The sequence below is a fragment of the Neofelis nebulosa genome, chromosome 9, assembly GCF_028018385.1.
Source record: "Neofelis nebulosa isolate mNeoNeb1 chromosome 9, mNeoNeb1.pri, whole genome shotgun sequence".
NCBI lineage: Eukaryota > Metazoa > Chordata > Mammalia > Carnivora > Felidae > Neofelis > Neofelis nebulosa.
Genome location: NC_080790.1, coordinates 50,193,516 through 50,207,567, shown reverse-complemented (window position 1 = coordinate 50,207,567; position 14,052 = coordinate 50,193,516). Strand labels below are relative to the sequence as shown.

The 14,052-nt window shown below is 47.4% G+C and overlaps 1 protein-coding gene across 6 annotated transcripts in view; it reads right to left on the bottom strand.

Moving 5' to 3' along the window:
• SLC4A5 (solute carrier family 4 member 5) overlaps positions 1–14,052 on the bottom strand; it is a 113,847-nt gene that overhangs the window by 23,526 nt on the left and 76,269 nt on the right. For all 6 annotated transcript variants that reach the window (XM_058683652.1, XM_058683651.1, XM_058683655.1 and 3 more), the window contains 8 exons: positions 11,686–11,843; positions 11,148–11,235; positions 10,051–10,205; positions 9,477–9,662; positions 7,630–7,804; positions 5,248–5,381; positions 4,288–4,559; positions 457–515 (listed from right to left, as the gene is read on the bottom strand). In XM_058683652.1, the coding sequence (XP_058539635.1) occupies positions 457–515; positions 4,288–4,559; positions 5,248–5,381; positions 7,630–7,804; positions 9,477–9,662; positions 10,051–10,205; positions 11,148–11,235; positions 11,686–11,843 (1,227 nt within the window). The remainder of the gene's footprint in view (positions 1–456; positions 516–4,287; positions 4,560–5,247; positions 5,382–7,629; positions 7,805–9,476; positions 9,663–10,050; positions 10,206–11,147; positions 11,236–11,685; positions 11,844–14,052) is intronic.

Here is a 14,052-nt window from a genome sequence, read left to right as displayed (position 1 = left end):
GAGCACACAAAACAGATCAGATTCATCGAGGGGGGATTAATAACCTTTCTGGGGCTGGGGGGGGGCGGTGGCATTGTTGGCTGGAGTTGGAGGTGCTAGGTAGAAAGGCAAGAAAGAATATAGAAAGATGGCTAGGAAACTGTGACTATACCACTTTTGTGGCCCTGTTTACTATTCCTCACCCCTACCTCCCCTTCGTATGTGTGTGCATGTGCTTGTGTGATATTTCTGCACATTGATTTAGTAGAATGAGATGTGTTTTAAAGGGGGGCGGGGGTTGGCAGTATGAACTTAAGATAAAAATGTGCATTTCCACTGCTCTGCAGGTGATCCTGATGCACAGCTGGGACTGACCCCTGCAAGTCTGGGTTGCTAAAATGTTCTGTTTTCCCAACTTCTCTCTCTTTCCCCACAAACAAAAGCCCTCAAATATCTGAATAAGTGGAGAAGACTTACCAGAGAGGTGTTGGTGTTTGGCGTCAGCAGGGCTGAAGCATTGAACACGGTTGTATTCGCTGTGGATGAGCACAGAACATGGGAACGCATCAGCAGCTGCTGGGCTGGGAGGCTGCAGCCCCCACCCGGCCTCCACCTTTCCCATCTCCTGCCATTTCTTAGAGCCCGGGAGCGGCCTCCCTCATGAGGGCAGCTCATCGCACCCAGCCCCTCTCCACTCTCCTCACTTTGCCCAGTGAGGACAGGGGTGGTGGAGGAGTCCGGGTCACAGCTCTGACAGACCCACTGGGCCAGGCTAGGACAGCTCCTATCTCACCGTGAAGGGCTGGCTTTAAAAACCAAAGTGAGGAATCTGCTGCCAAGACAAAGTGCCGACACAAACTGGTGAATAATGTGCCTTGTGAATCCCTACCAGCAACTGGCTCCACGTCTGTGCTCTTAGACATTTTCAGAGGACTTACTCTATGCCATGCACTATGCCAAACCTTACACACATCATCTTGCTAAGTTCCTAAATCCCCAAGTAGTCTCCCCACTTTTTAAAGATGAACTGAGGCCCAGGGAGATTAAGTAACCTGCCCGTTGCCCAAGGTCACATAGTTACTACTTGGAGAAGTCATGATCCATCCCACACAGGTTGGCCCAGAGCCTGTACACCTTCAAGCCCCACACAGCAAATATCCTTGCCTGTACCTACCCTCCCCCCTCCCACACACACGCTTCTCTTCTCTACTCTACCTGTCCAAATGTGTTTTTAGGTCAACTGTAAGAAACACACTGGCTTTGATATTAAATTTTCTAATCTGCCCCTTGAATGCAAGGTGAGAAAAATTAAATCCAAGTCCAGGATCTGAAGGAGAATCAGAGTCCAGAGATGCTGCTCTTAGCTATTTACCACATCCTTTGTTTGGGTACTCCCTTTCCCCAGCCTCAGTATCCCTAATTGTAAGTGGAGCATACAAAACTTCCCATCACAGGCCACAAGAAGAATTGAGAAGAACTGTAATTCCCTTCCTGTGGGATGTAGCCATTCATTAAAAAGACAGGCCTTGGAGGCTGCTGTTTGCCTTCTCTCTTGCTCCTGCTCAGCATGGGTAGAGAAGGGCTAGGTCCTTCTTGCCTTTCTTCTCCAGGTGGAAGGTGATTAAGTAGTTCCTATGCAGCAGGTTTGGGGAGGGAGGGAGGGAGGAGATCTGCTAGCCAGTTTTCTGGCAATAAATCTGAAATACACTGCAAGTCCCATTTGGCTCCTGCTGGCTATCCATGGTTGATTGGGGACCCAGAGTGAAGTAGAGGCTATTCTTGAAGCTTCCTTCAACCTCCAACAAACTGTTGTGGGGTGGATGTGATCACAGGACCCATCTGTGTAGTCCACTTCTAGGGCAGTTGGGGATGGAAGTGGCCAAGGAATTCAGTCTTGACCTAGGGCAGAATATTCCTAAAAGTTCTCCAAACCAGAGGTTTGTTATTATTCTGAAGAATGCTTCACTTACAGAAATCAGGACATCTGCTGCCTTACCTCATACCACTGACCAAGAGAACGTGATGCAGTTACCAACAAAGCATAGAAAGTGGGCAGGAAAGCTAACTTAGGCCTACCCACACAAATGCTAGAGGATTCCCAGCTAATGCTAGAGACTGGAAAGTTCAGGCACCTTTCCATTGCCCAAGCTTGTCAGACCAGATATTCCTTTGATGTCTTCAGCTTAGGCTTAGCCATTCTTTTATATTGGGTAGGGTTTATCTGAAAGCCACTTTGAGATGAAGAAGGATGAAATATAACATGGAAAATTCCAGAAAGGGTCCAAGTATCAAATATTTTTAAATTCTAGTGTTTACAAAGTAGTACTCACTTGGGATTGAAAGCAGCCAAATCAGTGTGTGCAGCATCCATAAATAGAATACAAATCAGTTACAATGGAAACAAGATTAAATTTAAAAAGAGAGCACCCCCCTACAACAAGCTCTTAGGATGAAGAGAGATGGACACTGATAGGGTGCCATAGCCAGACTGGGCTTTCCAGTAAAGCTAGGAATATGGAACATTTTGTAAGCAATTGGCCCATGGACTGGGAAAGAAACCTTCCTCAGTTAGTTCCCCCCACCCCATCTCCTAATGTCTAGGACTTTCCTTTTCACATTATAATCAAAAGTAACTTGTCCTGATTCCAGTTCCTTTACTCTTGGTGGAGAAACTGAAAATCTAATCTTACTAGAGTTAGTGGCTAATAATGGTCCCGTATTACTAATTAATAGTTCAATAGAGCAATGGTTCTCACACTTAAATATGCATCAGAATCACCTGGAAGGCTTGTTAATATACAGCTGGCCCTACCCCAGAGTTTCTGATTTAGCATGTGTGGGGTGAGGCCCAAGAATTTGTATTTCTAATTTCCTGGAAGCTGCTGCTTCTGGGGACCACAGTTTGAGAACCACGGCAATACAGGGACTCAAAAGAATGAGGCAATGTCAGGCACCTGGGCAAGGGCCAGAGGGGACACTATTTGGAGGCAAGTGGATTTTATTATGGCCCTCAAATCCAACATTATTTGCTCCTACATCACCTGTTCTTAGGGCATGTCCATGTTTGGTTTCTCCTGCAGATAGAAGATTCTCTGAATGGCTGAAGTGCCACCCACATATGACCCCAGAATTTGGACAGTTTCTAAAAGAGATCAAGGCCATGTACTTCCAAAAGGCACATTTGTGGGAACATTTGTGTTCAGTCAGTGCAATAAAGCCACAGTTCAGTGGGCACAAGCAGCAAATGGGAGTGCCCTGATGGGGCCTTGGCCACGGAGGTGAGATTCACTCTAGGACACGAGTGAGAAGGGCGTGTAGGTAGGATCTCCTTGTTCCCACAGCAAGCAATGTGCTCTGGCTCAGGACAAAGGATAGCTTCACCTCTTTATGGATTTTCATGAAATAACCCAAAATTAATGATAGACAAAAATTAAGTCTAGACTGCTTTACAAAACCAGTGCAGTGACAGAGGGAGAGAGTACAAAACTGTACTCCCTGAGGTCAGGACATCTTCATCTCCATGAGGCCTAGCCTAAAACAGGGTGCACAATGATTGTATAATATTTTTGATTGACTTATGATCTTTTAATCAATAAGTTGTGTTACAGTGCTGAACACACAAAATCTACTTATGTCAAACTCCAATCCAATCTGGGTATAGATTTGAAAGCCTCACAAGAGTTCTATGAGACTGGCAGGGACAGCATTGATATCCTTCTATTACAGCCAGGGAAACTGAGGTTCAGTGTGAATTGGGTGGTCTCTGGACCTCAGTTTGCTCTCTGTGAGTCCAGCTTGGTAGTGTCAGAGATATATGAATGCATCTCTCTTCTCTCTTCTCTCTCTCTCTCTCTCTCTCTCTCTCTCTCTCTCTCTCTCGATATACAGATATAGATCTAGGTATAGATCCATGAGTGTCCTTCCCTGCTCTGTAGCATCCTGGGCACTCTGGGCACATTCCACTAGAGACTCTTAGGGGCATGACTATGACTGTGAAGGAGGCCAGTGTTTCAGCCTATAGGAAGCCCTAACTTTACAGATGACACTTTTATGGTCAGTAAGGAACTCCATGGGAATGGCACTGAGTATTATCAGGTTGACCAGTTGGTTGAGTCAACCTCCCACCCAGTGAAGGGATTCTTTTAACACCCTTGGTAGACGGACATCCAGAGAGTGTCCAGGTATCTTGTGACCACCCAAGGGGACTGATACTTCTCAGGGTGATATCTCCTACATTTGAGTAGAGAGTTGTGGTGGGGGGAGAGTGAGTAGGTGGGGGCACAGGGCATGTCTGGGGTTACCGGTCACCTGTGTCAGGGGCGACACACTCGCATTTGTAGGTGGTGATGAAGTCAGGCTTAAAGTCCATGTTGATGGGGTAGTACTTGAAGGCACCGATCATCTTCTTGATGGCATCATAGATGAAGATGAAGCTGATGAGGGTGGAGAATCCCTCTTCGGTGAAGCGGGTGATATACTTGATGATAAAGCTGGCATCTGTGGCCACCAGGATAAGGCACTGGATGGCTGAGTGTAGGCCAATCCAGAGGCGGAACTCCATGTAGTCCAGGCCATTGCCTCTGGAAGACAGAGGGAAGGGAGGGACCTCCAGCCCAGGGCTCTTCACCGTGCTTGGTTCTCCAGACTCACCCTGAGTGGATCATCTGTCCCTCATGTGCCACAGATGCCCTCCTAGGAGCTGTGAGAACACTAGGGACAGGGACAATTCCTGGGTTGGGTTGTCTCCTCTTTGTAAATTCTGGGAAAGAATTTCACAGGGGTGGCAGGAAGAGGCTAAGACATCTCAGTTCTCACAACTTTGATAACAAACACCCAGGGTAAATGAAAAACAGGGAATATCAGAGTGACAGAGCTGGGGGAGGCCTTAAAATAGACTTATGTTGTAGATGAGGCAACTGAGCCCAGGGTGATCACAGGAGTTGCCTGGGTCAGGATGTGGCCTTTGGACCTCCAGCTCAAGACTGCACTGGCTTCCCATCACAGTTGCTTACAAGCACAGTGGTGTGAATTGTTTCCTCTTGTCTTGCCTCCATGTCTCCCTATCAGCTATGCTAAAAAGCACTAAGATAGCTTAGAAGCAGGTAGCTGGAGAGAGTCAGGAAGGACCTCCCGGCAGTCCTTCCCATAGGTAAAGACAGCTTTGATACCTCCTCCCCCTGCCTCCCTTTTGGGCCTATTCTCCTTCCTGGCCTTAGTGTACTGCCCTAAGTGTGAGAGCAGGCACTGGGAACTACCAAGGGCACCTACTTGCTGAAGTCGAAGAGGAGCTTCTCAAAGATGAGGATGGGCCCTGTGCTGCTGAGGATGATGAGGGGCTGTCCCGAGAAGAGGCAGAACAAGGAGCCGGCCATGGCAGTGCCTAGGAAGCTCTCCATCACTCCCTGGGAGATGAGGAATATGAGTCTCAGCGGAAGCTGGAGAAGGGGCCTCTTAGCATAGGTTAGAACCCAGCCAAGGGCCCAGGCTACTGTGCTCATCTGTATTCCAGGCCCTCTCCTCCAAAAATTCTGCTTCCTATCTCCTATTCTACAACCCCTGCATCACCACTGTTAGTCTCAATTTCCATTTGGATAAAGGTCCCACATGACTTCCTTTTGGCACCCTACAGCTTAGAAAATAGGGCTGCCAGTGGATGTGCATGTGATTGTCCTCATGCCCAGTCTACTCCCAGAGGACAGTCCATTCGTCCATCCAGTTATTTATTCATTCAAACATCTGTTAGGTGCTTTCAGAGGTCAGACCACTCATTTGCTCAAAATCCTTTAAATAAGTTAGAAAGGGAGGGAGCCAAACCATAAGAGACTCTTAAAAATGGAGAATAAACTGAGGGTTGATGGGGGGGGGTGGGAGGGAGGGGAAAGTGGGTGATGGACATTGAGCACTGTTGGGATGAGCACTGGGTGTTGTATGGAAACCAATTTGACAATCAATTTCATATTTAAAAAAATAAAGAAAAGAAAAAAAGAAAAAAAATCCTTTAAGTGCCTGCTCTGTACCAGCCATTTTGTTAGGTATTGGGGGCCCATCAGTGAACAAGATAATGCATCTTCAATCTAATGGGAAATACAAACAAGTAATCAGACAATTTCCATACAGCACTTTCTCAACCTTAGTATTATTGACATTTTGGGCTAGATAATTCTTTGTTGTAGGGGGATGTCCTGTGCATTTTAAGATGTTTAGTTAGCAGCATGCCTGGCTTCTACCCACAAGATGCCAGTAGCACCACCCCCTCCCAGTTATAACAATCCAAACTGTCTCTAGATATTGTTCAATGTCTCTTGAGGGTCAAAATCATTCCTTGTTGAGAATCACTGCCAAGGAGTGTGATAACCAGGGATAAGTTCAAGGTGTCATAGGAACACACAGGAGTAAGGGGAGTGGTCAGAAAGACTTCCTAAGAGGTATATATGTAGCAGCTGAGACCCAAAATATCAGCACGGAATTGACCAGAAAAGGGTAAGCGGGGTGACAAAAAAAGACTGTCCCAGGAAGAGGGACTCTTATTTACAAAGGCTGGAGCTGAAAGGGAGGATGCCTTTGAAGAAGTGAAAGATGATCAAGATTGATGGAAAACAGAATGGGTAAGAACAGGAATCTGCGAAAGGGTTCCTTGGGAGAGGAGTCTTGAGAAGCAAGTAGGGCCATGTCATTCATGAAGGCCATGTGGGGAAGCTGGGACTTATGAGTCATGGATGATACGTGCATACCTGAGTGAACCATGGTGTCACTTGCTATATTGGGGGTAGCAGCAGGTCTAGAGGGAAGGCAATGGATGCAATGCTGGCCCTGTGCATTGGGGGATTCCTGGGGGCAGCCATGTGGACATACCCAGGAGATAGTTGGATATTGGACCTGCAGCTCAGGAGAGTGGTGTGGTCTGAAGAGAAGCATTCATCTCAATGTATTTGGGAAAATAGGTCTTCCATCTTGATGTCTGAGTTTTCCAATGGTTCTACCCTGAAGGTCCCATGGGAAAAGCCCCTTGCCTGGGATATGGGCTGGTATCTCTGTTGACTGAGGTTTTCCCCAGGGAGGCCTCTGTTATTGTCATGGTAAGAGCTTACCATCTTTCTAAACATGTCTTAATTCCAGCTAAGAATTTAAGAGTGTTTAAAAAAATGTGCAGAGAAGTCCATAATTAATAACTTAATTGTGCTGATTGTTCATTCACACCTCAATGGGGAAAGTATCAAATAACAAAACAGATAATTCCCCTTAAAAGTCTGAGCATCGCATAACGTATAGAATTGTTAAATCACTATGTTGTATACCTGAAAACTAATATAACATTGCAAGTCAACTATACTTCAATGATAAAAATTAACAAAAAAGACTAGAGGGCAACTGACACTGCTTAATAAATATAACAAAATAAACTAAAAAGTTTGATCTATTTATGTTATCCTTACATTGGACTTTAGTAACATGATTTAACTTTAGATCTTTTAATAATGTTGGTTATTATTTTTTTTGAATGGCAAAGGATTACAAAAAGTGATGGTCTGAACCCCATGGTGGATGAAACCCAAGCCTTGGTTTTGGGATAATGGGATGAAGCTCATTACTGCCACCTGGTGGCAGCAGCTTTTATGGAGGTTTGCACTCATGTTCACAGTCCGCACACACCTGATAATTGTCAGTGGCATCCCCCAGAAGCCCACCAAAGGTGATTGCGTTGGTGATACAGCCGAGGTAGATGAACAGGATGGCAGAGATGGACTGAATGTGGAAGCCATCGTAGAAATCACTTAGGAACCAGGGCAGCTTCCTCTTGATATCCAGACGCAGGCCACCGAAGAACCTGCTCAAGACAGGCCCGGGGGCTGCTTTCTCACCACAAACACCAGTGCAGGGTCAGGGCTATTTACAGGAGCCTGCAGAATCTGGGGCAAGGAAGGGAACTTGACTAGAGGTGGATGGGGACAGGGATCTTTCCACCAGAACATTTAAAGACAGGGAAGGATTTTCATAGGACTGAAAGTTTGTGGTCAGCAACATCCCTACTGGAAAGGTGGTCACAGGCGGCCTGGATGGGAGAGGGAAAGCCTGATGGGAACATGTCCTGGAGTAAATCTAACATTCCATGGGGAATGGAAATCCTGGGGTCCACAGAAATCCTGGCCGTCCTCCTCAGTGATGTCCCTGATCATCTGCAGGACACCTCCCTGTGTTTGGTAAACATAGATGCGTCCAACTTTAGGAGAGAGTTAGACATCCCATATTTATCAAGGATAGGTTCTTAATCTTATAACTAGTTTCTTTATTCTCTGGAACAACTGAGTGGGGAATTTTAGGCTTAGAGATAGTGTTTACTGGGTATACTATTCCCCATAGCCCCTAATGCAATGCTTGGCATGGAGCAGGGTTTCTTAGCCTTGGTATCATTGACATGTAGGGCTGGGTAATCCTTTATTGTGGGGCTGTCCCATGCATGTAGAATGTTGAGCAGCATCCCTGGCTTCTATCCCCTAGATGCCAGCAGCATCACCCCTCTAACTGTGACAAACAAAAATGTCTCTGGACATTGTCAAATGTTCCCTGGGGGAGGATGGGGGTGAAGGCAAAGTTACCTCCGATTTGGAACTACTGGCTGGCATAGAGCCAAAGGTATATAAAACAGGACTCCATTCTCAAAGTCATAATTTACATATAGCTTTGCAGGGCCATGTCCTTGTCCTTTCCTAAATTATTCCAAGAACCAGCAAGGAAACCCAAGCCAGGAGATTCCCTCCATCCTTTCTCTTTTTAAAGAAAAAGAGAAAAGAAAAAATTTCAGATGGTACTGTTATGGATTAAATTGTGTCACCTCCAAAAGACACATTAAAATCCTAACCTCTATACCTATCATTGTGACCTTATTTGGAAATAGGGTCCTTGCAGATGTAATAAAATTAAGATGAAGTCACTGCGGTGGGCCCTAATCCAGTATGGCCGGTGTCCTCATACAGAGAGGAAAGTGTCATAGGAAGACACACACAGGGAGAATACCACGTGAGGACACAGGCTGAGATGGAGCTATGTGGCTGCAAGCCAAGGACACCAAGGGTTGGCAGCCACCAGAAGAAGCTGGGGAGAGGGAAGGGAGGATCCCACTCAGAGTCTGGGAGCTGGTCTTGCCCACACCTTGATTTGGAACTTTTACCTCCAGAACTGTGAGAGAAAATTTCTATTGTATAAGCCACCGAGAATGTGACACTTTGTTATGACAACCCTAGAAAACTCATACAGGAACACAGAGTATCTAGAGAAAAGTTTGGGTTTCTCCACTCCTGTGCTGGGCCCCACTTCCCTTCTGCTGCAACCCTTATGCGGGATCCAGAGAGGTTTGGAGGGCGTGGGGAGGAAGAGTGCAGAGGCCAGACCCCATGGCCGGGAGGGGGCGCTGCAGGCAGAAGTGGAGAAGGTTCCCGCAGGTGGGTGAGGGGAGAAGCCTAGAGGGCGGCTGGCGTAGCCGTCAAGCCTGGGGTGGGCACCTTCCCGTCCAGATAAGCTCTTCCCCGATTTCGTGCATGGCTGGCATCTCTCCGTCCTCCCCGCTGCTCCCTCCGCCGGCCCCGCCGCCACTGCCGCCGCCTCCCGCGCCGCCTCCAGCAACCGCTCCGCCTCCGCCCACAGAGCCGTTCATCTGGCCTAGCTCCGTCAGGGAGAACACGGATTTCCTGTACGGAGCAAGGGGCAGGTGACAGCAGGGCTCCCAATCCTGGGACAAGCTTAGCTGTTCTAGAACTGTTCGGAGAAAACCTCTGACCTCGCCCACAAAAATCGTGAAGTATCTTAAAATGCAGAGACAAATGCCGAAAATGAACTTGCAATACCCATGCACGGGTCACCCACACTTTATAGATGTTCATATGAAGCATATTGCTTGTTTTTTTGTTTTTTTGGTTTTTTTGGTTTTTTTTTTTTTTTTTTAGAGAAATAAAACGACACCAGAAAAAGAAATAGTATAAACTCATTCATGCTGACCAGAAAAGCCAGAGACAGACAGACTCGGAGCTCCCTTTGTACCACTGCCCTCTTCTGCCACCCCTCCATCCACATACATACCTCTTATCAGCAGAGGGCACTTTCTTGGGGGGCTCAATTCGGATATTTGGGTCCCATTCTCCAGGGGGAAGGACAATGACCTCATCCAGAAATTCATCAATCCCTGCTATCAGATCTTCCCGATTTCGGGCTTTATAGGCCACGTCACTGAAGAGCTGGGGAGGAAAGAGTAAGGGGACGTCTTGCTGACTGTCTGCTTCTTATCCACATCCTGGGAACACATCACATATAGTTTTGGAGAAGATTCCTCTGAACCATTGCTCCTGCCAGCTTACCCTCTGTCTTTGAGGTAAGGACAGAGCCCCTCAGGTGAAATTAGATACAGTGGGGAACAGCAGGGCCTTGGGGGAAGACCTGAAGGCCAGGTCTCTGTGTCCTAGCTGTAGGACTTTGGTTGAGTCACTCAACCTTTCTGTTGTCAGTTTTGCACACAGCAAGCTCATTAGAAAACCTATGCAGAGTCCAGTCCAAGAAGCTCAGATACTTTAAATCTGATTATAACTTCCTAGCCCCTCAGCCTTGGAGGGTCAGGCTGCATCATTCCAGGTTGTTTCCAGGGTGTTCTTTCTGATTTACAGATCATGCCTGTGTTTAAAGTCCTCTAGGCTCCCCACCACCCCAGGCACAGAGGGAACACTACGCTGTGCCTACAGGCTCTGTGTAGTCTCTAGCTCACCTCTTGCTCTTGAAGCTCTTACACTGAGCCTAAGTCAAACCACTTTTATCCAGCGTCTCCATCTTCAAGCTTTGGCTCTTGTTCTCTTTGTCTGGAATGCCTGCCTCTTAGGCTTATGCAAGGTCTATGTAACTCCTGCTCATCCTTAGCTTAAAGGCCCCTCCTATGTGAAGCCTCACCTGGCTGCCTGGACAGTTAGCATATGGTTCATTTTAGAATTACAGGTCTGTCTCTCCCACTTGATTAGTGCTCCTAAAGGGCAGGGACTGTTCCCTGATTCTTATAACCCTCAGTGCCTTGCACAAGCCTGGCATACAGTAGGTGCTCATATGTGCCTATTGGATAAGTGAGTGAATAAAGGCACAGTGCTTGTTGCAGGAGCCATGACATTCTGGAGTACGTGCTTCTTGTTCCCACTTACATCGTCTACCATGAGGGTTGCAATGGCACGGCCAATTTCATTGTAGGATTTTGATCTCCCAGAAGGTCCAAGCAATATGAACAGAAATCTGCAAAAATATGATGGAGGAGGAGGAGGAGGAGGCAGAGGAGGAGGAAAGTGAGAAGGAAAAATAGAAGCAGGTGAAAAGGATTCTCTGGCCCTGGACATGATTCATTAACTCATGAATTGACCATACACTTGTCCCTTCCCTCCTTTGAATCCCACACTTGCTTTGCAGAGGCACCTCTTCACTCCCTCCAGCTCCCACTTGAGCATCCTCACCATTGTCTTGTTGTCCAAGCCCAGCCAATGGTCTGTCTCAGCTGTTGGCTTCTTTTTTTAATGATTATTTAAAATAAAATCTAAAATACTGCCCTAGTCAGAAGACTTTCTTCCCCAGCAATTCCCTAATTTTCCTTCCACATTTTAGGGGTGTCTCCAATAGCACTTTGGGACCACTGCCTGGACAGCTGGCTTCCTTCAAGCGGGTGTGGGGGCAGATTTCAGTGGCCCTCACCTGGTGGGGACAGGGACCTCAGTCACTCCTCCCAGCATGGCTGACTGGATGAGACGCACAAAGGCAATAAATGGCTGGTCCAGGAAGTCCACCTCACCCACGAGTACATTGGAGGCTTCTGAGTCCTTGGGGATCTTCTTCATGAATTTGTTTTTCCGCTGGTCAGGGAGGGGAAAACAAGATACCCATGGATACTCACGTCAGTGGTTTCAGCTCTCAATCCCTCACCCCCCTTCAGATTGCTGTGAAGGCCTAACTTTAAAAAAATTCTCCATGCACTTCTCAAGAGACTGAAGTAACCAAACACTTTCCCTATTCTGCAGATGAGGAGACTCAAAATTGGTTAACCCCAGGACCAAGTAAGCCTTAGTAGATGGGAAGGAACAGGCAATGATCTGAACCCTAAGATATTCCTTGATGGGGGAAAACTTTGCTCAACTGAAGTGTGAGTCAAGGGGTCAAAGAAGAGAGCTCAGGCTTGCTGGCCATCAGGCCTTATCTCCCAGCCCCCTGCAGCACAAGCAGATGGGAGTCTTGGCTCTTCCACACCAGGTGCCCAGCCCTCCCTCTCTGCCCTCACCTTGGGTGACTGTGGAAAGGATGAGGCCCATTCTGATGACAGGGCAGACATGCTTTGTTTTCCCTTTGCCATCAGCTTCCTGGTTGACAGGAGCCCCTGGACCCCACCTCCAAATCTGTGAGAGACTTCTGTGCCCCTGAGTCACCCCCAGGGGAACTCCCAGGAAACTCAGCTTCTGAGACTTTCCGACTTAAGACCACTGAGATGCTGGGGGCTAGTGTCTGTTCAGGGCAGGAAGGTCAAATAGGCAGAGCGAGTGGGGTCCAATATAAGAAGCACAGGAGGCAGGCCCTCATCCCAAACTTATTCCCACTCTGTCCGTGTATGACTTCATTCCTAGGGTTAAGATACTGACTCCTCCTGAGTTCTCTTTTATAATGAAAATGCCTCAGGGACAGTCATGTACAAGCCTCTTCTCAGTCTTTAACATCATAGGTTACGTTAGTTTTTCAGATTGCTTCTCCTTGGGTACAAGGGGATGAACAAGGGACAGAGAGTTAATTTTGTACAGAGAGGATGGAGAGGAAGGCTTTTGTGGGGGCAGGGCTGGTGGAAGTCCAAAGTGGCCAACAAAGGAAGAAAGGGCCAGAAGGGGGAGACAAGTGCTAACGAGAGATCCCGTGGACACCACAACATTGCCCCCCAATCCCTCCTTGTCTGGAATCTCTCCTATTTCTCATAAGCACAGTGTAGACACAGATTCCTTGTGTCTCTTCCTGTTCCATGTCCCTGGGCACAGGCAGGGGTTACTCTCTGATGCACTCATGGGGGGCATGATACAGACTGGGCTCGGCAGCCTACCAGCAGAAGAAAAGGCATGTGAGCAATGGCTGCACCCTTATAATCTTTGAAATCTAAACAAATAAGCAAACAAAACTCTTCACAGCCACCCAGCTAATAGCACCAAGGACCCTAACAGTGAGAATAAGTATGGCCAGATGTTAAATGAGAAATCCAGAGTCCCAAAGGTTCAAAAAGTCCCTTTGTTTCAGGCATAGTCAGCTGATTCATAAGGAGGTTCTTCAAGATGGAGGGTTGGGTGTGCCAAGCAGGTGCTGTCCCCCTGACAGGACAGGAGGAGGGGAGGGGTGGCAGGAATGCCCTGGACCTTGAAAACAACAATGCTTTGGCGTTATCCAACCAGCACATCCATAACGCAGGAGAGGAGAAGGGGCCCTTGCAGATTGTGACATGTTTGGTAAGGAGGTCGCCATGGTAGTGTCCCAGAAATGAGCCACACTGGCATTCTGGCCCTCGTGGCTTGGCGACAATCTGGACATGGGTTTGTCTAACCGGGGCCCTGCCGACCCCACTTCCTGAACTCCATGGGAACTCTGGCCCACCTCTGCTGAGTCTCTGCACACAGTGAATCCACGCTCTGCTCACTAGAAACCTGTTGACCTGTCTAAGGCAGGTGTGGAGTTTTAAAGAAAGATGGACCTAAAGGGCACCCACTGGCCTGCGAGCCATTGACCCCACAACAAGCAATGCTGCTGCAAATACTGAGAAGCAGCATCACTCAATCAGTCGGGGGAGCTGGATGCCGGGCTCCAATCCCTAGATTGATGCAGCTTTGCCTGGGGAAAGGGATAGCTAGCATTCTTATTACCACTTAGATATTTATTTAAATAGTCTCTGAAAGACTTTTACTAGGCAGTGCTTTCTTATGGTGGCTTTACCGTCTGTGTGCGTGACTATAGTAAAGTGGGTTTCCTCTCTAAATAATATTCCAGAATATTCCTTCCCAAGTCACCCCAAACTAAGGACTCTAGAATCAGATTGCCTGG